The 23,782-nt window shown below is 50.2% G+C and overlaps 1 protein-coding gene and 1 long non-coding RNA gene across 2 annotated transcripts; one reads left to right on the top strand and one right to left on the bottom strand.

Moving 5' to 3' along the window:
• Positions 1 to 3,957: 3,957 nt before the first annotated feature.
• LOC109265456 (uncharacterized) lies at positions 3,958 to 5,070 on the bottom strand. The gene is made up of 2 exons (XR_002079196.2): positions 4,556 to 5,070; positions 3,958 to 4,449 (listed from the first exon to the last, which is right to left on the bottom strand). It is a non-coding gene; the product is annotated as an uncharacterized LOC109265456 (long non-coding RNA).
• A 522-nt stretch (positions 5,071 to 5,592) lies between these two features.
• On the top strand, positions 5,593 to 15,517 carry CKAP4 (cytoskeleton associated protein 4). Its single transcript, XM_019446665.2, has 2 exons — positions 5,593 to 6,345; positions 13,012 to 15,517. Exons 1-2 carry the CDS (start codon positions 5,905 to 5,907, stop codon positions 14,332 to 14,334), a joined length of 1,764 nt encoding a protein of 587 aa, XP_019302210.1. The 5' UTR covers positions 5,593 to 5,904; the 3' UTR covers positions 14,335 to 15,517.
• The last annotated feature ends 8,265 nt before the right edge of the window (positions 15,518 to 23,782 follow it).

The raw sequence follows: 23,782 nt of genomic DNA on the forward strand, positions 1-23,782 counted from the left end.
TTTTTTTCCCCTACAGCACACCTAAGGGGTGAAACACATCCACGAGCAGCATGGTGAGAGGGAGCCGTTGTGGCGGTGAATAACCAGTGATATAGCCCTGTCCTCTCCTTCCCAGTTCAAGATTCATGATGCTTATTAAACATGTGGATTTTAGCAAAAGGCCTTGGATAAATTACTCCATCAGACTAGGTTTGTTTTCTTATCTGTCTATACATTCATGTGCTAAATGGGAGTGTGAGCTCTCAATAATCTAGCCATGATTCCTACCATTCTCAAGTTGTGTCACCCTGTCCAAGTTGCCCACCCTCATTGGTGAACTGGATTGGTACTACTGTGGCATCTCGATCAAAGGCTCACTGAGAATGGAAGGCGGTCATACATGTTAAGCCCCTGGTATAACGCCCGGCACACAGTAAGTGATCGGTAAATGTGAACTTGCTGTGATATGGCAGGTACCCTGCAGCCTAACGGTGTTAGCAACCACTCTCTCTGTCATCCCTCTCATCACCGTCGTCATCGTTGCCATCATCATCACCGCTCCCTCCACCATTCCTGAGATCATCATAATGATATTGACATTCTACGAGGTCATTCCTCACTGGGTTCCTCCCCTCCACTGTCCCTCCTTGTGGTCCTTATGAAAGGGAAGGCCCTACATGGAGGGATTTTACTCATGTGAAATTCATAACATTTATTGAGCTCCTACTATGTGCCGGCCATTGTGTTCTAGGTAATAGGGGACACAAGAGTGAGCTAAGTAAAGTTTTCATGCACAGAACTTCCACTCTAATGAGAAGAGGCAGGCGGTAATAAATAAAGAAGCAAATATGTAGTTTGTCAGAGAAAAACAGGGAAGACGGACGAACAGTGTCTCAGGTGGGGCAGTTGTTATTTCCCATGAGATGGTCAAAGACGAGCTCACCTACAGGTGACACTTGAATTGAGGTGACGGAGGACACCACCATGGGGATACTTGGGGGTAAAGTTCATCAGACGCAGGTTCTGACATTACGAAGGCCCCATGGTAGGAACATACCTGGCATATTGAGGGGTGATAAAAAGGCTGCTGTGGCTGTACATCAGTGATCCACGGGCTAAGAGGGGTTCACATCAGAGAGGCAGCAGCAGCCCTGTCATGGGGCTGGGGAGGTCATTGCAAAAACGTTGCCTTTTACTCTGACATGAAACGTCATTGGGGGGTTTTAGAGAGAGCTGTGACATGACCCGGCTTATGTTTTCAGGGACTGCTCTGGCTTTTGGTTTGAAAACAGATCACGGGCAACGGGTCCTTTAGCAGGGGGGCCAGCGTGAGCTGGTGGCGACTTGGATCAGTGGCAGTGGCGCAGGTGGTGAGAAGCGGAAGATGCTGGATGTATTTCAAAGGTAAAGCCAACAAGGTTTACTAATATATTGCACTGGATGTTGGGGGTGGGGATGGGTGAGAGACAAAGAAAGAGTCAAGGAATGATTCCTAAATAACTGGATGGATGTTACTGCTGGGACGAGGAAGACTGAGTGGAGCAGGGGTGGAGGAGAAAATTGACTTAATGTTCACATCGCCTCTATAAGGTAGGTGCTACGGTTATGTTCCATAAAACTGGGACTCAGTGAGGTGAAGCCTGTGGTCCATACGCCATGCACAGTGCTGTGAGCTCCAAGAAAGAACTCCCCTGCGGCACGGGGCTATAGCATTTGGAGCTGGGGAGCTCCTGAGGGTGGGAACTGCTGAGCCTGTGTCCTAGCACTCCAGAGCCAACTACGCAGGAGGCCCCCACCTCTAACTCACACCCTGTTTGCAGGGCATTCAGGCACCTGTCCTAGCCTCAGGGGGCTTCTTGTCAACCTGGAACCAAGAGGCAGTCAACAGTAAGTGGTAGAGGCTTTCTCCTTAGGCATTCCAACCAAAATGCGGACAACCAAAAGGGCTGCAGGCCTGCAAATCTCTATCTTAGAATGCATGGTCCATGCAGTCGGAGGGTGTTCAGAAGTGTCTTCGCACAAGCTGGGGGAAAGGAAGAGATGTCTCCAGCTCCTCCTCCTCTTCCCCACCCACGTTCCTGACCATCCAATATGCTTTAGGGGGGGAAGAAGAGGACAAGGGATAGAGGTAAACAAAAGCAGGAGGCAAAGGAGAAGGGAGACTTCCTTTAAATGCATGCTGTGCTGATTCAGAAAATGGGGTAGGAGGATGGAAATCTCCAAGAACCACTGACGCTTTCTGGCCCTAAATGATGCACGTCCACGACTACGCACTGATCTCTGGGTTCGCCAAACACCACGGTGGAACCACGCTTCAGAGGAAACACTGCCCGCTTTCTCAAGTCAAACACATCAGCGACTGTGGTCTATAAGCCACATGTGGTGCTGGGGGTGCCAAGAAATAGTGATGAAAGAAAATGGTTGAAATCTAGACATAGAAGCTCTATACAGCTCTACTTTTGCTCAGTGACACTGCAAGTTGTATTAGCCACTGAGCCCTGCTATGTGCCTAATATCATATGGTGTCTCTCCTTTAACCCTCACAGCAACCTGGTGAGGTTGTTTTTATTACCCACCTCTCACAGATGAAGACACAGAGGTTCAGAGAGGTCACACTCTCCAGTCAGTCATGGAGCTGAATTGGAAACCAAGTCAGTCTATTTCGGAGACTGTGTCTTTTTTTTTTTTTTTTTAAGTTTATTTATTTATTTTAAGATAGAGAGACAGCGAGCAGGGAAAGGCTAGAGAGAGGGGGGGAGAGTATCCCAAGCAGGCTCCACACTGCCAGCAGAGCCCCATGGAGGGCTCGAACCCATGAACTGGGCGATCATGACCTGAGCCTAAATCAAGAGTTGGACGCTCAACCAACTGAGCCACCCAGATGCCCCTCAGAGGCTGTGTCTTAACTATCATACTTTACTGCCTCCCAGAGGAAAGGGTGAAGAGGGAAACGCTGAAAATAGTAACACTCCCCTCCCCCACCTGCTTTGCTTCCGGTGCTCTGCAGAGGCAGAAAGTTGAGAAACCTTCCATGCTTTCTGGCCTAAGGTCTGTATCAACTTAAAAAAATATACAATTATTTCTGATATCAGATGCCTGTTTTTCTCTAGGAAATAAATTAATAGAATAAGAAAGGTCTTTAGAGATGCAAAGAGCTGACCTTGAAATCCACAGAGAAGGGTAAATATACTTCTCAAGGTCAAGTTCTTCAAGGTGGCAGAAGTAAGGTCAAAAGGGCAGCGCTCCTGCCTCCCAGGCCAAGGTGGGGCTGGGTCCCCAGAGCTCCTTTGAAGGTTATCATTGCCCTGCCCTAATGGATGAGTGCTTGAAGGAGGAGGATTGCTTTTTTGCATGCTAGAGGTTTTAAACACAAGCTGAACTCAGCCGAACAGTTTTTAAACAAGGCTTTTCTAGCACCTTCTGATGAGTAAGTCTCTGCCATCTCCTTTCCCCGCTCCTAGGTCATGTGCTCTTTTGAACTAGGAGAGTCCTACTATCACTCCTTGTATTTAGCTGGAGTGGGTGCTCCTCTGTCTGGGGCAGATGATTATATTTCTAGTTCAGAACCTGCTGTAATTGACTCTGGCCTCCCACACTACTATGCCTCTTCTGCCTGCCTGCCTGGCTTCTACTGACCTCTGCAATTTGGACCCATTCCACCCAACTCCTCTTCTTCTTCCCTATATCGTGACACACTCCCTTCACATCAGATCGGGATCGTGGGCTCACCCCGTTTCCGCCACAGAAATACCCTCCCTGCTCTCTTTCTGTGCAAATCCGTTCTTCACAGCTTTGCTCAGACCTTGCTGCCCCAGAAGATTTCCCCATGTACCTACAGCCCCACGATATGCTTTCCAAGCTCCCTTTACATTTATTTTTTCAAGTACATAATTTGGCCCTTGAAGTGTTTCTGCACGTTCCTCCAAATGCAATTCAGGCCCCTTGAGGGCAGGCCCATGTGTTCATCGGTTCACTAGAGATTTTTGAAAGCACTTTATACGGTGAGATACAAAGAGAAGTAGAAGCAATGGTTGCTTCTTGTCCTCAAGGAGGGGAGGCTAGTTTGTAGACGTCTGTCTGGCACAGAGTGGACCCTCCACACAGGTTTGTTATATTGAACTATATGATTATATATAAATATATATAATGCCTCTTCTTGCAACTATTAGCTGTCTCTAAGTGTCACGAGAGGCGGTGTTATAGGGAAGGCATCATGAAAGAAGTGGCATTTGAACTAGGCCTTAAGGACAAGGAACGTTATTTTAAAAACAAAATTGGCAGAGGAAACAGTGTTCCTACAGCACCGTCAGGCACACACAGTGCCAGGCATACAGCAGCCACCAGGTTCAGGGGGGAAAGCAGTGGCCTTCTGTCCTTGCTCCAGCACCAACTAGCCTCAGCGAGAGCAGGCAAGTTGCTTAACTTCCCTGCCCCCTCTCCTTTCCTTCCCACTCCAAAGCAGCATGGGCTCTGGAAGAAAGAGATCCAGGTTCAAGTCATGGCTCTGTGACCTTGATCCAATCAGCTGGGGAGGGGGCTCAGTTTCCTTCCTATAAAAGGGGTAAAATAATCCTACCTTACAAGGCTGTTTGTGAGGGTTTAAGTACACATTTAAGTTGTTAAATGCCGAGATGTGTTTTATTTCTTTCAACCAGACTAGGGGTGGCAGCCCCCATCTTCCTCCCTGCAGACTTCCCCAGGGCACAGCACAGAGTCCGTCCGTAGTTGGGCTATGGACAGACTGCAGGAACCCTAAAGAGAAAATGGGGGTGCAAAGGACTTCAGAAAAAAAAGTAAACAGCATGGACATGGACTGACCAGGCTAAGTGGGATGCTAAGTGGGATGTTTCCCTGAATAGACTTAAGAATCTTTGCTAACTCTCCCTAAACATGCCTCTGCAGAGCCAACTGGTTTCTCGACAGCTCCTTCTGCCTCCGCCTTCAATCTCCAGGAAAGAGTCAAGGCCCAACCCCGTGGCGGGCTTAGAGGATGGGATGGATGGGGAGGCGGGATTTCCCCAACTCCCAGGGGCAAAGTTCGGGAGGTGTCCGTTCCCACCTCCTTACTCCCACTCCCAGGGACCGGGCTCCCGGGAGTCCCCCTCCGCACCCCCCCTCCCCCCCCCCCCCCCGCTTCATTTCCTCTCTCGGAATAGGTCGAAGGAAGGGGGTCTCGAACTCGGCCCAAGGCAAAAGCTCATCCCCGGCTCTCCTCCCCGCCGATCCGCCTGGGCCACCGCCACTTCAGCCGCCTATCCCTGGGGCCCTCGTGGCCCTGCTCAGTAGCCAGTCTCGGCCGCCGGTCGACCCAGCCCTGCGCTCCTCCCTTTGGCCACCTCGATTCCCGGTCCCCGCCTCAGCAGACCCAGGCCAGCCGCCCTCCCTACGTCCGCGCCTCTTGCCCCCTCCCACTCGGCCACTTCAGTCGCCTGCCCCGGCCTCCGTAGACCCCGCCGGGACACCCGCCCCCCTCCCACCAGCCGCCCCGGACCGCGCTCGGCCACCACCCTCGCCTCGGCCCTCCCACCCGGGGCCTCGTAGACACCCCCACCCCCGCCGCGTGGACCCCGCCGCGCCGCCCCCGGCTCGGCCCCCTCCCTGGGGTCGTGGCGGCAGGGGGAGGGGCCGTGCCGGCCCCCGCGTGCGTGGCAGGCTCTCCCGGCTCGGCTCTCCCGGCCTTCCTTCTCGGGAGGCGGGGTCGGCGCCGCGGCGGCGGCGGCGGCGGAGGCAGGCCCCCTCCTCCTTCCTCCCTCGTCCGGCCTCCTTTCTCGCGCGCCCGCCCGCCGGCTCTCTCTCGGCCGCTCCGACGCCAGCAGCGCCCGCGTGCCGCTCGCCCAGCCCCGGGGGAGCCCGAGGAAGTTCCCGGGCCGCGCGCCCCGCTCGCTCGCCTCGCAGTCCGCGGCCTCACCCGCCGCCGCGCCCGCCATGCCCTCGGCCAAACAAAGGGGCTCCAAGGGCGGCCACGGCGCCGCGAGCCCCTCGGAGAAGGGCGCCCACCCGTCGGGCGGCGCGGATGACGTGGCGAAGAAGCCGCCGCCGGCGCCGCAGCAGCCGCCGCCGCCCGCGCCGCACCCGCAGCAGCACCCGCCGCAGCATCCGCAGAACCAGGCGCACGGCAAGGGCGGCCACCGCGGCGGCAAGTCCGCCGCCGCCGCCGCCGCCGCCTCGTCCTCGGCGTCCTGCTCGCGCAGGCTCGGCCGGGCGCTCAACTTTCTCTTCTACCTCGCCCTGGTGGCGGCGGCCGCCTTCTCGGGCTGGTGTGTCCACCACGTCCTGGAGGAGGTCCAGCAGGTCCGGCGCGGCCACCAGGACTTCTCCCGGCAGAGGGAGGAGCTGGGCCAGGGCTTGCAGGGCGTCGAGCAGAAGGTGGGTACCCCGGGCCCCCACCCGCGGCCCCCGAGCCACGGCCGGGCCCCTGACTCTGCCCAGGCCTCGGTGCCTGAGCGGGGCCCTCTCCACGGCCGGGGGATGCCCCGTCCCCGGTCCCCTCCCCCCCCCCCCCACCCCGTTCCCGGGCGGTCCCCAGACCCTCTTTGTTAATGGCCGCGGAGGAATGGGCCCCGAGGGATGGGCCGCTGGGAGGATGGTCAGGCCAACGAGCCAGGGTGGGCCAAGGGCCTGTCACAGGGCATTAGCGGTGACCTGTAAGGAAGCCGCCGGGCTCTGGGGAGCCCATTCTTTTTGGATTAGAAACCGCTGAATGGGCAGAGTTATCTGAAAAGGAGGTTGGAAGGGACGCCAGCGCATCCCTGGAAGCCTCGGGCAAGGCCACACCTGGGCTCTCCCCGTGGGAGACGTCTGAGCCAGGTTTTAATAGATCCAGACCCCGGGGAAGGAGAAACAAGTAATCATACTCATTTGCGAAGTTCAAATGAAATATTACATATCTTCAGGCCCCTTGCCTTTTAGTGGACCAATGTCTCCATGTGGGCCTTTGAAATAGCATATACCAGCTTTAGAGGAAAGGAAAGGCCCAAAATACTAGAGGGTACTGGTGAGTAATATCACAAGGCACATTTACATGATGTTAAGAGGGCTTACTCATTATCTAATCATCATAGTCACCCTGGCTGGGAGGGAGGACTGGCAGTTTTGACTCCTTTTTCCAGATCAGAAAATTGAGGTTTAGAGAGATTAAGTGAATTGATAAAGATCCCAGCTGGTGAGTGGCAAACTGCATGAGAATGCCTAGGCCACTGCCCAGTGGGGGGGTCCACAGAGGCCTCTCTCAGGTGTGGATGGACCCAACTTTCACCACCAAGCTTCTCACGTTCCACCCTGTCTGTGTTTTTCCACACCAAGCGCAGCTCTCTTGGCCTCCTACCTCCTCCTCCGGCCTCCACGAATGTCACCGCTCAATGAAAGTTAGTTGTATGATCGAAACAAAAAATCCCGCCACCACTTCTGAGCCCGGAACTGCTGCCTCCTTTTCCCAGCATGCTGCCTGCCCTGCCAAGTTTCTATCGACTTTTGTGGAGTATGTATGCAGGACTAGGAATTTCCTCTTAAGACTGGCAGAGCAACTGGAATGAGTCAGCCTGCTCAATGCTGCAGGCCAAGGGAGGTGACTTTCTGTAGGGATTTAAGTAGGCAGCGCCGCTTTGCCTATCCTGAATGTCAAGTCATTCTTAAGAAGTAGACAAACTGCTGGAGGATAATCACTAGCCTCTGTTTCCTCTCTTTCATCCACCCACTTACCAATCCATCACAATATTTATTGAAGTCTGATAGTGATAGGGCTGCGTGTTGGCCCTGTGGGGAGTACAGAGGTACAGTAGACAAATCCGGTTTTGCGAAGCGGCACATAAGTGGGTCTCAGTTGAGGGTCACCGTTGTGTGAGTTCCGAAGGAGAGAGTGTGTAGAGTTTGCCTAGGCCCGTATGCCCAGTGGCCAAGGTGGTGCCAGTCTAGATCTAGCTGGTGGTCAATAACTGTTGAGACAAGGAATGAAGACACAGGCAGGAGGTTCTATCTTGAGTATGTCGGGACAGCAGTGGCTACCTGGCCTGTAGCAGGACGGGAGAGAGAAGCTGAGGCCCAGATGAAATTGAGGTCTTGAATCGATGTTGAAGACATTGGGCTTCTTTCTGCTTCTCTCCTGCCTCTCCCTCTTTCCTTCCCTTCCGGCTCCCACCTCTCCTCTTATGGAAGCTGTATGCAGATGACTTTCCTCCTTGGGGCTCAGTTTTCTCATCTACACAGGGAGGGGAGGGCTCTGTCCAGAGTTTTAAGAATCCACCTGGCCGTAGACTCTTGAAACAGTGACCTTTCTTTTTCATTTAGCATGTAGGCCAGCTGTTATGTAATGCCTCGTCTTTATTGGGTACTCCTGTCTTTTGACCCTCCCAGCAGCTCCAAGAGGTAAGCACTAGGATACTCCCCTTGCACAGATGAGGAGCGTGAGACCCAGGAGGCAGAGTAACGGCAAGGTCTCCCGGCTAGTAAGTGGCAGGGCTAGTGTTCCTCCTGCAGTTAGCTCCTGCAACACCCTCAACCGTTTGTTCATCTTGTTGTCTTTCCCATGCCTTGCCAGGTTCGTAGTAGGTCTTCGGCTAAGGCTGCTTCCAGTGATGTGGGACTCAGAATGTGCCCAGAACAGTATTAGGATTTGTCACGGCGTGTGGCCATTTCTGTCCGCACCTCTGAGGTGGCCAATGAAGAAGTTCCTTTGCTCTGAAGAGAGTAGTGCTGGCTGCTCTGACAACCTAAGTGTGAGCCCCTTTGTAACTTTGTATGATGCTCCGTGTGGGGTGGGGTTTGGTCCTTTGCAGGAATGTAGACCTGCAATATTATTATTCATAAGTAGTATTCGGTACGGGTTAGGCGTCCGTTTTTATTTTATAAAGTTTATTTATTTTGAGAGAGAGAGAGAGAGAGACAGTGCAAGTGGGGGAGGAGCAGAGGGAGAGGGAGACAGAGAATCCCAAGCAGGCAGAAGGCTCCACGCTGCCAGCGCAGAGCCAGATGCAGGGAACCTCGAGATCGTGACCTGAACTGAACCCAAGAGCTGGACGCTTAACCGACTGAGGCGCCCAGGTGGCCCCATTGTGGGCTAGGCATCCTTTTAAGTGCTTCCCAGCCACCCTCTGAAGCAGGTCCCTTTTATTAGCGCCGTTTCACAGATGGACCCGCTGGACCTGGAGTGGTCGTGTTACCGTTCAGGGTCACATGCAGACCTTAAGTATTGGAACTGGGATTGGAGTCAGAGCAGTGTGACCTGAAGCCCTCTACTCCGTGTAGTGGGTGCCCACCTGGCCTCCGTCTGCACGTGCCCTGCCCGATGCCTGGAGCCTGGGCAGAGAAGCTGGTCTGTCCTTCCATGGAAGACTGAGCGGGGACTTCAGAAATGTTGGCCGTTCAGCCTGAGGCCCTGAAGGGCCAGTGTTGCCCTGGCAGATCCGGGGTGGCGTAAGGTAGGAACGGGCCTCCGACGGACGGCTGGATGAGAGGAGCGGCTGTTTGTAGAAGACGGAGTCCTCTGGTTGTATTTCTTTGTTTCTCATTTTGACTCTGGAGGAGTCCGGGCTTGTGGCGGAGGCAGCGTCTGAGCCCACGGTGCACTTGGAACACGCCTCTGCTCCGGCTCATCCCTGGAGGTTAAGAGCTCAGTGGTGAAGTCACCCATTCTGGGAGTTTGATGCTCAGCATGACCGCTTCCCAGTCTCCTCATTTGTAAACTGGAGATCAGTGGGAGCCACCAACTCAGGAGGTTATTACGAGGGTGGAATGAGATGATGTCTCGGAAGTACTTTGCATAGTTTTCGGTACACAGTAAGTGCCTCGTTGAAGGTCAGCTACTACCGTCTCCCCTCGTGCTGTGAGCTCCTTGAGCGCAGGGATCCTGTTCTAGCTATTACTTTTCTCTGGTGTCTTGCCCACCATGTAGTGGGCACCCTGCATATGTTGGGGGAACAGATGCATCATTGCATATTGATTATAATGGGGTCTTTGCATGTAAAGATGAACAGTGCACAGCACCATCGGGAGGGGGGCGATTTCTGTGTTCTTTTTATAGTGTTGGAGGTTGGGGTGTTTGGTTTCCGCCATGATTTCTGAGCTAGTCCGCTTCCTGGCCATTTGCAAAGAGTCAGCCCAGGTTAGGGGTGACAGGGATCAGAGGGGAAATGGACCAGCTCCTTCTTCATCAGGCTTTGCTCAATTAATTAATTAAATCCTGATTCATTCAGAAAACACTGAAAACACTGAATGAACGCCTGCTACGTTGCAGGTACTGTGCTCACCCGTTCATGCCTCTTTTCTGAGTGCTGTGTAGAACCGGCAGGTACTGTGATTGAATAATTTAGTTTCAGAGGTGATCTCTCTCCCGTACCTTCTCAAAGTGCCCTTTATGGCTCAGGTCATATTTGGCTTAACAGGGAAATTGTCTAGTATTCTCGAGTCCCTGAGAACCGGATTCTAATCTGTGTTAAAATCACAGACCGTTGGAAGCCACAAGGGACTTTAGAAACCTATTTGTTAATAGACGAGGAGCTTGGGACCTGGAAAGTGAATGTGACTTATTCGTGCTCACAGAGCTGGTTATAAGTGGGGCTGGGACTAGAGCCCAGGTGTCCTGTTCTCATTTCTATAGTGTTTCCCTTTGGCATTGGGCTAAGGATGGTCTCGGAATCTCCAGACTTCTGAGCTACTTCCAGAAGAAAGATTAAACAATAATGAAGACCATATCTGCTGTTTGTCGATCATTTACTATGTGTTAGGCACAATTGAAGCTCTATGTATATATTAATTCACTTAATCCTTGCAAAACGAGCTTATGAGTCAGGTGCTATTTTTGTTCCCATCCAGCAGCCGAGGAAACTAAGGCACAGATGTGCTAAATAACTTGCCCAAGATCACACAGCTAGGAAGTGTCCAAGCTAAGATTTAAACATAGGCAGTCTGGTTCCAGAGGCCCATGCTATTTTATGTTTTAACTTCTTACCGTGGAGGTATTTAGGCATAAACAGAAGAGATCAATGTAATGAACCCCAGTTTTAATAATGCTCATTCTTTTGCTCTTCTCGTTTCATTTTTTCCCCACCCCTTCCCTCCCATTTTGTTTTGTCCTTTTTGGGCTGGAGTCAGAGCAGGGTGACTCTGAAGCCGTCTCTTCCACCCCTTGTCGGCTGTCCCCCTGGTCTCTCTTGTTCTCAGATGCTCTGGGCGTTGGGAAATAGCCCAGGTCTGCTGAATGACCGTAGGCTGGGCAGAAAGGCTGGCCTGTCCTCACTCAGAAGATCCGGTGGACACAGGCAGGTGCGAGCCTGCAGAAAAAGCTGGCCGTTCAGGTCTAAGCCCTCTGAAGGGCCCACGTTGCTCTGGCAGACGCGGTGGATGTGGAACCAGGATCTAATTTTGACTGACACATTAGTTCCCCTAGAGTATTTTAGGATTTATTTCTGACAAATAAGAGCTCCTTCTTTTCCCTTTCCTTTTGGCAAAGCACAGTATATCATACCTAACAAAGTTACTGGTCATTCTTGATTCTCATCTGATACCCAGTTCAAAATCCGATTTCCCTGACTCTCTCAAAAACGTCTTGCTTTGTTTGAATCAGGATCCGTACAAGTCCACACATTACATTTGGATGATAAATCTCTTAAATTTCTTTTAATGTGTAACAGTTTCCTGTTTTTCTGCCTTTAAAAATGCCATTTAATTATTGAAGGTCCTGGTGATCTGTTGTGGGTTTGGCTGATTGCATCCGCATGGTGTGTTTTCCTCTTGCACGTTTCCTGTGAATTGGTGGTTAGAACTGGAGACTTGAGAGATTCAGATTCCTTTTTTTTTTCTTTTTTTGCAATAAAGTGTCCTGGGTGGCACTTTGCACCACGTCAGGATGAAGCCCAGGTCAGTGGTCCTTACGTGGTCAGCCTTGGTGCATGAAACCGCTCCCTGGAGTGGCTCCCAGGTCAGACTTTGTTTAGGGGAGAATTCATTTAGAACGAGTGTGTCGTGACACATGGGATCATAATGTGCTCACAAAGTCTGAGAATGCTGAGGAATCCCCAGATCCACAGTCATATTTTCGGGTGAGGACAGTGACTTGGTCAGGACCCCCAGCTAGAAGGTGCCTGTGCCGTCGTCTCTTGCCTCCCAGCCCACTGTCTCCCATGTGCCTCCGCTTTTTTCCTGTGATAAGTTGCAAGACTCTTTCAGTTCCAAGAGCCAGAAACTCAGCCTAACTGGCTGAAAGTGGGGGGGAGGGTGAGAGACAGAGAGAGAGAGAGAATTTATTGGCTTAAACTAAGAAGTTCAAAAGCAGATTCCTAAAGGTGTAGCTGTATTCAGAGATTCAGATTGTGTCTTCAGAACTTGAACTTGCTGTCTCTAGTTCTGCCTTCCTTGACTCATAAACTGGTCTACTTTGTGTGTGGTCTGAGCCTCTCCAGGCTTTCCTCATCCTATGGCTAGCAATCCCAGCGGAAAAAAGCTTTCTTTACCAATGTTTTTTTGTTTTTTTTTTTTTTTTTAAGTTTATTTATTTATTTTGAGAGAGAGAGAGACAGAGAGAGTGTGTGTGAATTGGGGCGGGGCAGAGAGAAGGAGAGAGAAAATCCCAAACAGGCTTTGCACTGTCAGTGCAGAGCCGGAAGGGCTCTATCTCACAAACTGTGAGATCATGACCCGAGCCGAAATCAAGAGTCAAACACTTAACCGACTGAGCCACCCAGGTTCCTCTCTTTACTAGTAGTTTTAACAGAAGTCGTGGAATTGACTTGCTGGCCTGCCTTAGGCCACATGCCCATCCCTGGGCTAATCACTATGGCTTTGGAAGGGAAGGAGGGGTGGGTAGACGGAAAGTGCCGATTGGTCAGGCTGGTTACAAACCATCTCTGGAGCACTTGGAACGAGCCTTCAGGTTGGCCCCCAAACCATGTGGACTATGTGTGGAAGGAAGTTTCTCCAAGGACAATTATCGTTCTGTTCCAGAAGAGGGACCTGGAAGCTGGGCAGACAAAAAGAAATATAGCCTGTTGCATAAAACTTCTCAGCTCTTCTCAGCAGTTAACATCTGGATTTTGGTTGCAGGTGCTGTCTCTTCAAGCTACATTTGGGACTTTTGAGTCCATCTTGAGGAGCTCCCAGCATAAACAAGACCTCACGGAGAAAGCTGTGAAGCAAGGGGAGAGTGAGATTAACCGGATCAGTGAAGTTCTGCAGAAGCTCCAGAACGAGATTCTCAAAGACCTCTCTGATGGCATCCACGTGGTGAAGGATGCCCGGGAGCGGGACTTCACGTCTCTTGAGAACACGGTGGAGGAAAGGCTGACAGAGCTCACCAAGTCCATCAACGACAACATTGCCATCTTTACTGACGTCCAGAAGAGGAGCCAGAAGGAAATCAACGACGTGAAGGCGAAGGTCGCCTCTCTGGAAAACTCCGAGGGGTACAAGCAGGATCTGAAAGCCTTGAAGGAAGTTGTGAAGGAAATCCAGTCCTCTGTGAAGTCCAGAGAAAAGGACATCGAGGCCTTGAGAAGCACCCTCCAGACCTTGGAATCTGACGTCTACACAGAGGTCAAGGAGCTGGTGAGCCTCAAACAGGAGCAGCAGAAATTCCAGGAGGCAGCCAATTCGGAGCACCTCACCTTGCAGGCCCTCACGGAGAAGGTTCTCCAGTCGGAGGAGGCCACCTCCCGCCTCCCTGAGGAGATCAGGAGACTCAAGGAGGAGCTGCGCCACCTGGAAACTGAGGCCCTCAGGCCGGAAGAAGGGGTTTACAAAAACTCTGATGCCTTAGAAGCGCTCCAGGAAAAGAGTCAGGGATTGGACTCCAGGCTCCAAACCGTGGAAGACGGAGTGGATGCCGTGCAGACGGCCTCCGCGCGGCACAGCGAGAGCCTGGAGGCCCTGCTGGCCAAGAGCGAGGAGCAGGAGCGGCGCCTGGCCGCCCTGCAGGAGCGCGTGGCCGGCCTGGGCCCCTCGGAGGATGACGCGGGCGGCCTGGCCAGCACGGTGAGGAGCCTGGGCGAGGCCCAGCTCTCGCTCTACGGCGACGTGGAGGAGCTGAAGAGAAGCATGGGCGAGCTCCCCAGCACTGTGGAGGCTCTCCAGAAGGTGCAAGAGCAGGTGCACACGCTGCTGGGGCGGGACCCGGCCCGGGCGGCCCCCTCGCCTCCTCAGGACTTCCTGGACAGACTCTCTTCTCTAGACAACCTCAAAGCCTCAGTCAGCCAAGTGGAATCAGACTTGAGGATGCTCAGGACTGCCGTGGACAGTTTGGTCGCCTACTCGGTGAAAATAGAAACCAACGAGAACAACTTGGAGTCAGCCAGGGGCTTGCTAGATGATCTGAGGAATGACCTGGATAGGTTGTTTGTGAAAGTGGAAAAGATTCATGAAAAAGTCTAAGCGAGTTGTGTCTGCAGGGTGCGGATTTAAAGTCCAGTTTCTCATGACCAAAAACTGTGTTGTTTTCTCCCACGTGTCCCGCCCCCCCCCCCACCCCACCATGTTCTTGTCCCCTCTTAAAAAGCAGTGGACACCCCCCCGAACACCAAGGCATTTTATATTCTCATGCCTGCTTAATTTATTTACGATCATTACCACACACCATTGGTTTCTCAAGTTTTCTGCTTCTGCTTTTGGTTGGTTTGCTGAAGGCCCAGCCCCTGCAAATCAGGGGCGCCTTTTAGAAGGGATGTTTCTCGTGTCAGAGAAGAATGGCTTCAACTGAGGATTAACAGAAGCAGATTAACTGTAACCTCAGAAAACCCTGCCTGGCTGGCAGATTTCAAGGAAAAAAGTGGGGGGAGGAGGCACTTTTCTTTCTAATTGTCTTTAAGGAAAATTGCTTTTCCTTTTTTTTTTTTTTTTTTAATATTTCTGGCCGAAGTTTTCATGAGCTGTCACTCACTTCTCGTCTTCCACTTTAAACTGGCTAAAATTCACAAGTGTCAGCTCTCCATTGGGAGGGGAGCAAGCCCCTCGGGCTTTAGGTTGAAAAGAACCAGCTGCTTGACTTGATGGTCACCTCCAGTGGCGTGGGGTGTCTTTTCCATTCCTGAATCATCCTGTGATCTCAAAGGTAACTATGCAAAGAATCCAGATGGTTCTGAATGTGAAGGCACAACACCCCACGGAGCTCCCCCGTGGCCAACCTGTGTCATCCCTTGGTAGGGTCCCCAAATAATGCACAGGTTGAGAATCCCGAGAAAGGGGACTCCTTGGATTCTTTCGGGAAATGTGTCTGAGAGCTGTCCACAAAGGCCTGGGCCGTCTCCCCAGGGAATGGAGGCCAAATGTTTTTATTTTACCACAGTGTCCACGAAGAGGTTTGCTGTCAAGGCAGACCCCCATCTGTCAGTGAGGAAGGTGTGCATTTTCTGTAGTTTTTTGCTGTTTCCCTTTACCTTCGAGCTGTACTGTTCTTTAATGGCTGTCTTGCCCTTCAGAAAAGAAAAAAGAAAAAAGGAAAAAAAAAAAAAAAGAAAATTAAGAGAAAAAAAAGGTTTGTTTAGTTTACTGTGAAATGAACTGTATGGCTTATTTACAGTATTTTTAATTCTTAATAAACACTTGAGCTTTGTTACGACTTTTCTGGAGTGGTTGCTTTCTGAGGATTTAGCAGTTCTGATACACTAATTAGAAAGATAGGGAAGTTTTCAGCTGTAAGGCTTTGTTTCGATTCTGAAACCAAGATTGCTTCATTCTTAGGCCTGGGCACATAACTTTTGATTGACTGTTAGCAGGTTTGGTTGTAGGTCACTGTTTGACTCTAACTTTTAGTCACAGCAGAGGGTCTCAACCCCGACTCCCTGATAGAATCTTCTGGGAACTTGAAACCAAGCCTGGGCCTGGCCCCTGGGATTCTGATTCAACGGTACGTGTAAAGAGGGCTGGCACTAGCATTTCCGAGGCCCCCGTCTGATTGTAAAGTGCAGCCAGGCCTGACAACCACGGTCTTAGACCATCTTAGTGACCTTCAGCCCCCGGGTTTCCTTCCCAGGTTGCTCTCCACCTCCCACCTAATATCGGATGCTGTTTATGGAGTACCCGTGTGCTGTGCATCATGCCAAGCCCTTAACAGGTCCCTGTATCTTCCTTCTAAATTTCCCGAAGGCAGGCAGTATCGTTCCCCATTTGACAGAGGAGCAGCAGGCTGGGAAGCATCACATAAGACCATTAGCTAGGAAGTGGTAGGGCTGGGATTTGAACCCAGTCCTGCTCTTAACCTGTGAACGCCACCCCCCACCAGCACCAGTGCAGGGCCAGCTGACCCGTGCAGCTGCTGTTGCAGAACCAGGGGCTGCAGGGGCTCCTTTCTTTTCCACCCAGGGTACAGAGGGAGATGAGGACCTGAGTGCCTATGTGGTCTCTTGTCCTTTCTGCCTGGAGGTCCCCTCCTTCCTGAACTTCTTTGTCAGTCATTCTGGGTCTCAGGCAGCACAGCATCAACTCTGCTGATGCTTTTCCAAAGCAGTTTGCAAATCAGGATGGACCCTTTATTGGTGTTAGAAGTAATTTGTAATTTAATTTATTATTTTTTTTTAGAGACAGCATGAGTGGTAGAGGCAGAGAGAGACTCTTAGGCAGGCTCTATGCTCTGTGCGGAGCCTCATGCAGGGCTCCATCCACGACCCTGGGATCGTGACCTGAGCTGAAATCAAGAGTTGGGCGCTCAACTGACTAAGCCACCCCGGCACCCCAGTTTGTAGTTTTATTTTAAAACAGAAGAGTTTGTGATTTTATTTTAAAACAGAAGAGTTGCAAGGTATAACTAGTTTAATAACTAGTTTTGCCTTCATTTGGGGACGGTGCTGAATTTCCATGCATGGAGAAAATGAAGTCCTGGTTTCTTTTCAGGTTAGTCGCTTGTATCAGGCATTTTCTTCATCTTCCTCTTGCCATCATTTCTTCAGTCTTTAATCTCAGACCGTATAGTGGTTTAATAGATGCTTATTTAATATTGTAGTAGAAAACCTCTACAAAGGGTCAGAGAAGTAACCGAATTTAAATTTAGGTGGTGAAAATAAAAAGAATGTATTACAAATTCACATAGTCCTGATGGTGGGGCAGCTGGAGGCAGAGTTTATCCCAGACAACAATCACAATTCAGTCTTGCTCACATCCTTCAGTGCTCATTCCTTCAGTGAACATTACTGACCCCACAGCTAGACGTTCTGCTACGTGAATTCAGGATGCACGTGACCGGATCCTTGTCCGGATCCGGGCCTATAGGCCAAAGGGCCTACAGCTCAATGGGGGCGATGGGCATGTAAACTGGTAGACATCCCAGGGAATTACAGGTGCTATAGCAGGTATAACGGGGCGCACAGGGGAATTGCCTAGTTCTGCCCGGGTTCAGCTGGGATGGTTAGAACAGGGTTCCCACAGGCCAGTGGGAAGTCTCTTGGAATGCCTTCATGGGTAGAGGTTCCCACCTTCAGTAAACCGGTTGCCCTACCCTTTGTACAGGGAATAGGCACAAGTTATTGATGGTATCGATTAGACTGCAGATGATCCAGCACCAGGGTAAGAGGCTGCGGTGAAATTCCCTAGGCAAGACTGTCAGCACACTGATCCCTGAGACTGGGAAGGATGACTCACAGGGTGGTTGTGACGGCGGGATGAAGGCACGGGGGGAGAGGGTATAGCTTAGCACAGCATCTGGTACACAGTGAGGGCTCTGGGGGCTCGCTCATTCGCAGTCATACCTAAAGCTAAAAGAACTGAAATAGCTCTGTGCTGCTTGGTAAATAGCTGTGGCCCTGAGCTCTCAATTCTCTCTAGGGACCGCTAGATATACAGTCCAGCAACGAATAGGTTAACACCCTGGCACAGCAGGGTCCTGAGGGACCAGCCCCATGACCGGCATTAGTTCTGATGAGCGGGCACCCATGCTTTACCAGTGGTTAAATATTTTGAAATCACCCTGTGTCCTCCTCAAAGCATGCCTCCAGGTCATCGATCTGTTTTTCGAGTAACATTTGGGCACCCCCCCCCCCCACCAGACATCTCATGGGTTCCAAACAGAAGTCATGATTTCCCCCAGGAGTAAGTGGGGCCACTGCTCCCTGCAATTGCTTGAGCCAGAAGCTCAGGGGATCCCTGTCTCCCTGCCTCTCCACATCCACTCCTGTTGAAGCCCTGACACAGCCGCCCCATCCCACTTCTCCTAGCCTCCTCTCCACTTCATCACCGGATGATGTCTGAATTCCAGCAGGGCCCTCACTGCGCCCCTGCCTATTAACTGGAAACAGGAACATCAGGTGTGCATTCAGTAGTCATTCAACAACTTTCAGAGAGTGCGGCTCTCTGCCAGACACCAAGGAGATGACTGAGAACAAGACAGACAGGCTTCCGGGGCACCTGGGTGGCTCAGTCGGTTAAATATCTGACTCTTGACTTCGGCTCAGGTCATGATCTGTGCTGCCAGCGTGGAGCCTGCTTGGGATTCTGAGATTCTGTCTCCCTCTCTCTCTGCCCCTCTCCCACTTGCTCTCTCTCTCTCTCTCTCTCTTTAAAAAAAAAAAAAAAGATAGGCTTCCTGCTTTCAGGATTCTCATGATCCAGTTGGGAGGAGACCAACAGTAAATATGGAAGGAAACGGATATAAGTGTGCAAATGGCGGTACATGTCCTGAGGGACGGGAACAGCTCAAGTGGCCTCTCTGTCTCCAGCCTGGCTCCCATTCAAGGAATTCCCTATGGGTGACCAGTGTGATCTTTCTCAAAAGCACATCTGCCTATGACCCTTCTCCACTAAATCCTTCAGTGTCTTCTCTTTGGCTTCCGGAGGAAAATTCCAGCTCCCTGGTGTGGCTGAGAAAGAGCTTTCTGACTGCTCTCTCCCTGCCATCCAGCCTATCTTCCATGTACTCTGCTGGTAGGTGCACCGATCAATGGAACCATTCCTCACCTCAGTGCCTTTGCACACTCTTCTTCTACTCAGAGCTCCCCACCTCCCTGCACCTGAACCCCAGGCTGAATTTGGGAGATTTTCCTACAGGCTCTTACGTTCCAGGCTCCTCGCTATGAAAGGGCTCCTCCCTCTGCATTGTGACTGCTTTTTTGTCTGTCTTCCCACTGGATGTTGCACTCCACGGATGACTGGGTTGTGTCTTTTATCTCTGTATCCACAATGATATCACTGTGCTTCGCCCACATCAGTCACAATAAAAATAACAAACATTTATTGAGTACTTACTCAGAACCACTGTTCTGAGGGTATGTGAGGACAAACTCATTCAACTGTTACAGCAGTCATTAGGGAAAGTACTATTGTTATCCCCATTTTCCAGGTGGAGAAACTGAGGCACAGAGAGGTTAGGTATCTTGTTCCAGATACTTACTAGTTACAGCTGGTAAGTGGACAGATTTAGAACCCAGTGGTCTAAGTTAAAAACCTGTGCTCTGAACTACTACTGTAGACTGGTTTCTTTTCTCCACTTAAAAACACCTAGCATCTGGGGGAGTTTACTTTTCATTGAAGGACAACGTGCGTGCTTTCAGGCACTTTCCGGCATGCACGTCTGAAGTACACAGCTGAATGAAGCTCTCCACATGTCACATCACATACGAACCACCAGATCAAGGTATACAACATTTCCAGCACTCCAGAAACTTCCTGTGCCCTGCAGTCAATAACCCCCAAAGATAGCTACTATTCTGGCTGCTATCACCATAGGCTACTTTTGCCCATTTATGAATTTCATATAAATCATGCCATATCACCCTTGGTATTCCTTAAAAAAATCATGTTTATTAAGATATAATTCACATACCATAAAATCCACCCTATTAAAATGTACACCTGTTCTTAGTATAGTCACAGAAGGCTGGACACATTCCTATTCTGATAAATCTTGCCCCTGCTGGATATAGAAAATTGTGTGGCACATAGGTGTTCAATAGCCAGCAGATGTTTGAGTACACATGGACTTTTGAACTGGACAGTGCATTCTGGGATCTCCATCTTGCTGCTCAGTGACTCCGAGAGAAAAGGGAGGGTGCGGCATGGTGTGCAGGTTCTTCCGCTCGCCTCTCAGGCTGGGTCCACAGGAGAGAAGATGAAAACCACAGAGGCAGAGGGTTCGACGGCCCTTGCCCCTCCTCAGGCTGAGTTTGGTCAAGGGATTGGTTCTGCGAGTGACTATTATGTACTGGGTATGAGCTGCATCTCCTCTGGGAGGCGGGATGAAAGATGTGGGTCCCAGACAAACAGGGGACACGGTACGTAATCACATGTAGTGTGACATGTGCCTGTGGGAGGGACTGACGAAGTCCTGCACCTTTGTTGCGGTCTGCCCAGCATCCAGTCATCCTTTGACTGGTAATAATTCCCCTAGTTTTCTCTAGAGAATCACCTCTACCCCACTCTGAGTCCATTTGGCTCAGAGAAGAATGACCATCACAAGCACATGACCCAGTTTTGGCCAATGAGAAATCCCGTTTTCCTAGTTCGATTTGTTCAAGATGAACACCGGTGAGCATCTGACCTGCTGACTACTGTGGGGACTTTCTAGAAAGGAGTGCCCTCTGTCTATTGGGGTTGCCTAGCTGGCAGGACGTAAGCCCAGTGCCACCAGGGGCCACCTTATACAGAGAGACCCCTGAGAATGAAGCCAGCATAGAAGAAAGTGGAGCATAGACATGGTAACAGACAGGTTCCTGATGACATACTTTGAACACCTGGATCCATCTGTGCCTGAAGCTCCACAGGCCATGTTTTTTACTACACAGAATGCCATACTGTGGTGCCACATTTCATATGCATACAGGGTGACATGGAGCCATGTAAAGAATGGACATAATAGCTTATGACTAAAAAAATCAGAAACACCTAAAAGGTCTGGCATCCTCATCAATAATGGATGCAATAATGACACTGTCACTTGCTCATACAATGGACCTCGAAACAATAATAAACGTGAATAAATTAGAATCCTGCACATCAGTGCAGATGAATCTTTCAACTGAAATGCTGAAAGAAGAAGAGCTTCAGTGAAAATACACAGTATGAAAACTTGCATGTAAAATTAAGAAACCCTGTAAAATAATCATATAGTAAAAGTATCAAGAAACGACCAGGAGACAGAATATCCATACTCATGTTGTTTGATTTCTTAGGCTAAGTAGGGGCTACTTGGGTGTTCATGATATTATTCTTAGTGCCTTTCCTCTCTCAACATTTTATTATGAAAATTCCAACAGAAAAGTTGAAAGAATTGTCCAGTAAGTACACCTTAGCCCAATGAACACTTTGCTACATTTGTTTGTCATGTATGTCTCCATCTCCCCATTTTCTTGATTCATTTTTGTATGCCAGAAATATTTTGTAATTAAAACCTTTTAAAAGGTGGGCGGGAGGGTGGGGAACGGGGCGCCTGGGTAGCTCAGTTGGTTAAGCGTCCGACTTTGGCTCAGGTCATGAACTCACAGTTTGTGAGTTCGAGTTCCACATCCAGCTCTGTGCTGACAGCTCAAAGCCTGGAGCCTGCTTCAGATTCTGCGTCTCCCTCTCTCTCTGCCCCTCCCCCGCTTGTGCTCTGTCTCTCAAAAATAAATAAATGTAAAAAAAAAAAAAAGTGAAAAAAAGGGTAGGGAAGAAATACAGGGGGAAAAGTCACATTTTTTATTGTTTAAAATAGCATAAATCAGAACACAGACAGTGACCTCCATATACTTCACAAAGGGCTCTATTTCAGTTTTATTAATTCCTTTTCATACCAGTGATTCCTTTTCATAACAGTGAATGTTCCTCACTCATAACATGTGGCGGGTATTAGCAAAGGCTGAAAAGGGGTTTCGATCCAACTCCTTTATTGTACAGATGGGGAGGCTGAATCTGAGAGAGAGAACATTGCTCCCTTCCCCACCCCCCACCTGCTCTCAAACTAAGAAGAAGGCAGGGCTTACTTCCTTCTCTTCTCTCCCAGTATTTGTTTAGGCTCCATCCCAAGCCTAAGCAAATTTCCAAAATGCCTAGAGCAAGCAAAGGATCAGGACAGCTGAGCTCCTGCAGGCAGTGAACTGCATTCTGGGTGGAAGGGGAGTGGCACCTTGGCGTGCTGAGCTTGTTGTTCATCAACACCCAGGGGCAGTACCTGTTGGGCAATGAGCTATGGGGAAACCGTGGCCTGTGTTTAAATACCTGGTAATGTTCTGTTGAAATGCCTGTTGGCAACCGGGTACATCCCTGCATTAAGATGCTTACTGTCCCACTTAGAACTTAGGAACATAGGTCACTCTTAGAAACTCGGGAACATAGGTCTTTCTTTCTCATTTGCTGGGATGGTCCTGGCATGCACAGGGTGCTCAAATCTTCCCTTTCTTATTGGGGTGGGGCAAGTGATTTGTTAGATTTTGTCACTGGGGAGGTCAGCCGGGCTGGGCTGATGTCTCATATAACCTTATATGGACTGTTCACTCTTAGAAGATGGCTGGATGCACCAGCCAGGAATCGGGGGTAGCTCAAACTCTTCAACTTTCGGCTGTGGAGTTGCCCCAAATCAGTAGTTCTGGGGGCTGTGGGAGCCAGAGATGCCACTTGAAATGAGAATTTAGCGCCATCTGGTGTCTAAATTGGGATTACAGGAACTTTTTTTTTTTTTTTTTTTTTAGCTGTTGTGTTTCAGAAAGGAGGGATAAATCCAGTTGCACCATTGAAATACACCAAGAAAACCCACTATTTAAAAGACCAACGAATGTATTACTATATGACACAAACAACTTTGTAATATGTCCACTCTCCCTCTGAAAACTTAGATAATGATCAAGGATTTTGTTAATTGGATTCTTGTTAGTAGAAGGGCCTTTCTTTTTTTTTTTCCAACGTTTTTTATTTATTTTTGGGACAGAGAGAGACAGAGCATGAACGGGGGAGGGGCAGAGAGAGAGGGAGACACAGAATCGGAAACAGGCTCCAGGCTCCGAGCCATCAGCCCAAAGCCCGACGCGGGGCTCGAACTCACGGACCGCGAGATCGTGACCTGGCTGAAGTCGGACGCTTAACCGACTGCGCCACCCAGGCGCCCCTAGAAGGGCCTTTATCCTTCCCATATCCAGCTAGCCCAGAAAGGCAGGCACTGGCCCTTAGAGCAGCTCAGCCCAGGGTTGTATGCTTAGTGGTTAACATAAGCAGTAGCCATCCATAGTTGTGTATCTGTGTTTTATATCACAAGTCAGGTTGAACGCATACTATCTCACTGAATCCTGGCAATCATTTTAGGTAGTAATAATGGCCATCTTTGATTTGTTGACCTTGTTACTACAGCTAACAGAGCTTCAGTAACTTGCCCTGGGGTCACATAGTCAGTAGGACCGGGATTCAGACTCACATTTGTCTGTCTCTCAGTCCACTAAAAATCACACCCCCTTTTCTATAGAGAGAAAATCGGCACTCCATAATGTCCAAGGCTACAACTCCACATATTTTTACTGTGTATATAATACTGGTGGTTAGGGGTGGGGTTCTGGAGCCAGACTGAGTCCAAATCCTAACCTAACTTTCGGTCTGACATAGGGAAAGTTACTGCAGTGCTCCATGCCTCAGTTTCTCATTATAAATGGGGATGATGCTAATGAGAACACCCACCTCATAGAGTTGGGTGAGGCTCAAATAGTTACTACAGTTAAAGTGCTTAGAGCAGTGCCTACCACATAATAAGGAGCTCAGTAAATATCACTTAAAACTGACTGGAAGGCAGAGCGTTGAAACTATGAGGTTTGTGACACGAGCCTGCCTGTAGTTGGCCAGCAGAATGTGTGTTTAGAATTTGAGTGTGGGCACCTTCAGGTGGGCCTGTGTCTTGTGGATTCTCACGATTCCCACCATGCACACACCGCTGCTTCTCCAT

This window comes from Panthera pardus, unplaced genomic scaffold (assembly GCF_024362965.1).
Source record: "Panthera pardus isolate Hobbes unplaced genomic scaffold, ASM2436296v1 HiC_scaffold_6, whole genome shotgun sequence".
In the NCBI taxonomy this organism is placed as follows: domain Eukaryota; kingdom Metazoa; phylum Chordata; class Mammalia; order Carnivora; family Felidae; genus Panthera; species Panthera pardus.

Excerpts from the sequence above, each read along its gene's own strand:
- CKAP4 (XM_019446665.2), top strand. The coding sequence starts at position 5,905 with ATGCCCTCGGCCAAACAAAGGGGCTCCAAGGGCGGCCACGGCGCCGCG. Across the intron at positions 6,346-13,011 it reads TGCAGGGCGTCGAGCAGAAG|GTGCTGTCTCTTCAAGCTAC; the intron begins GTGGGTACCCCG and ends TTTTGGTTGCAG.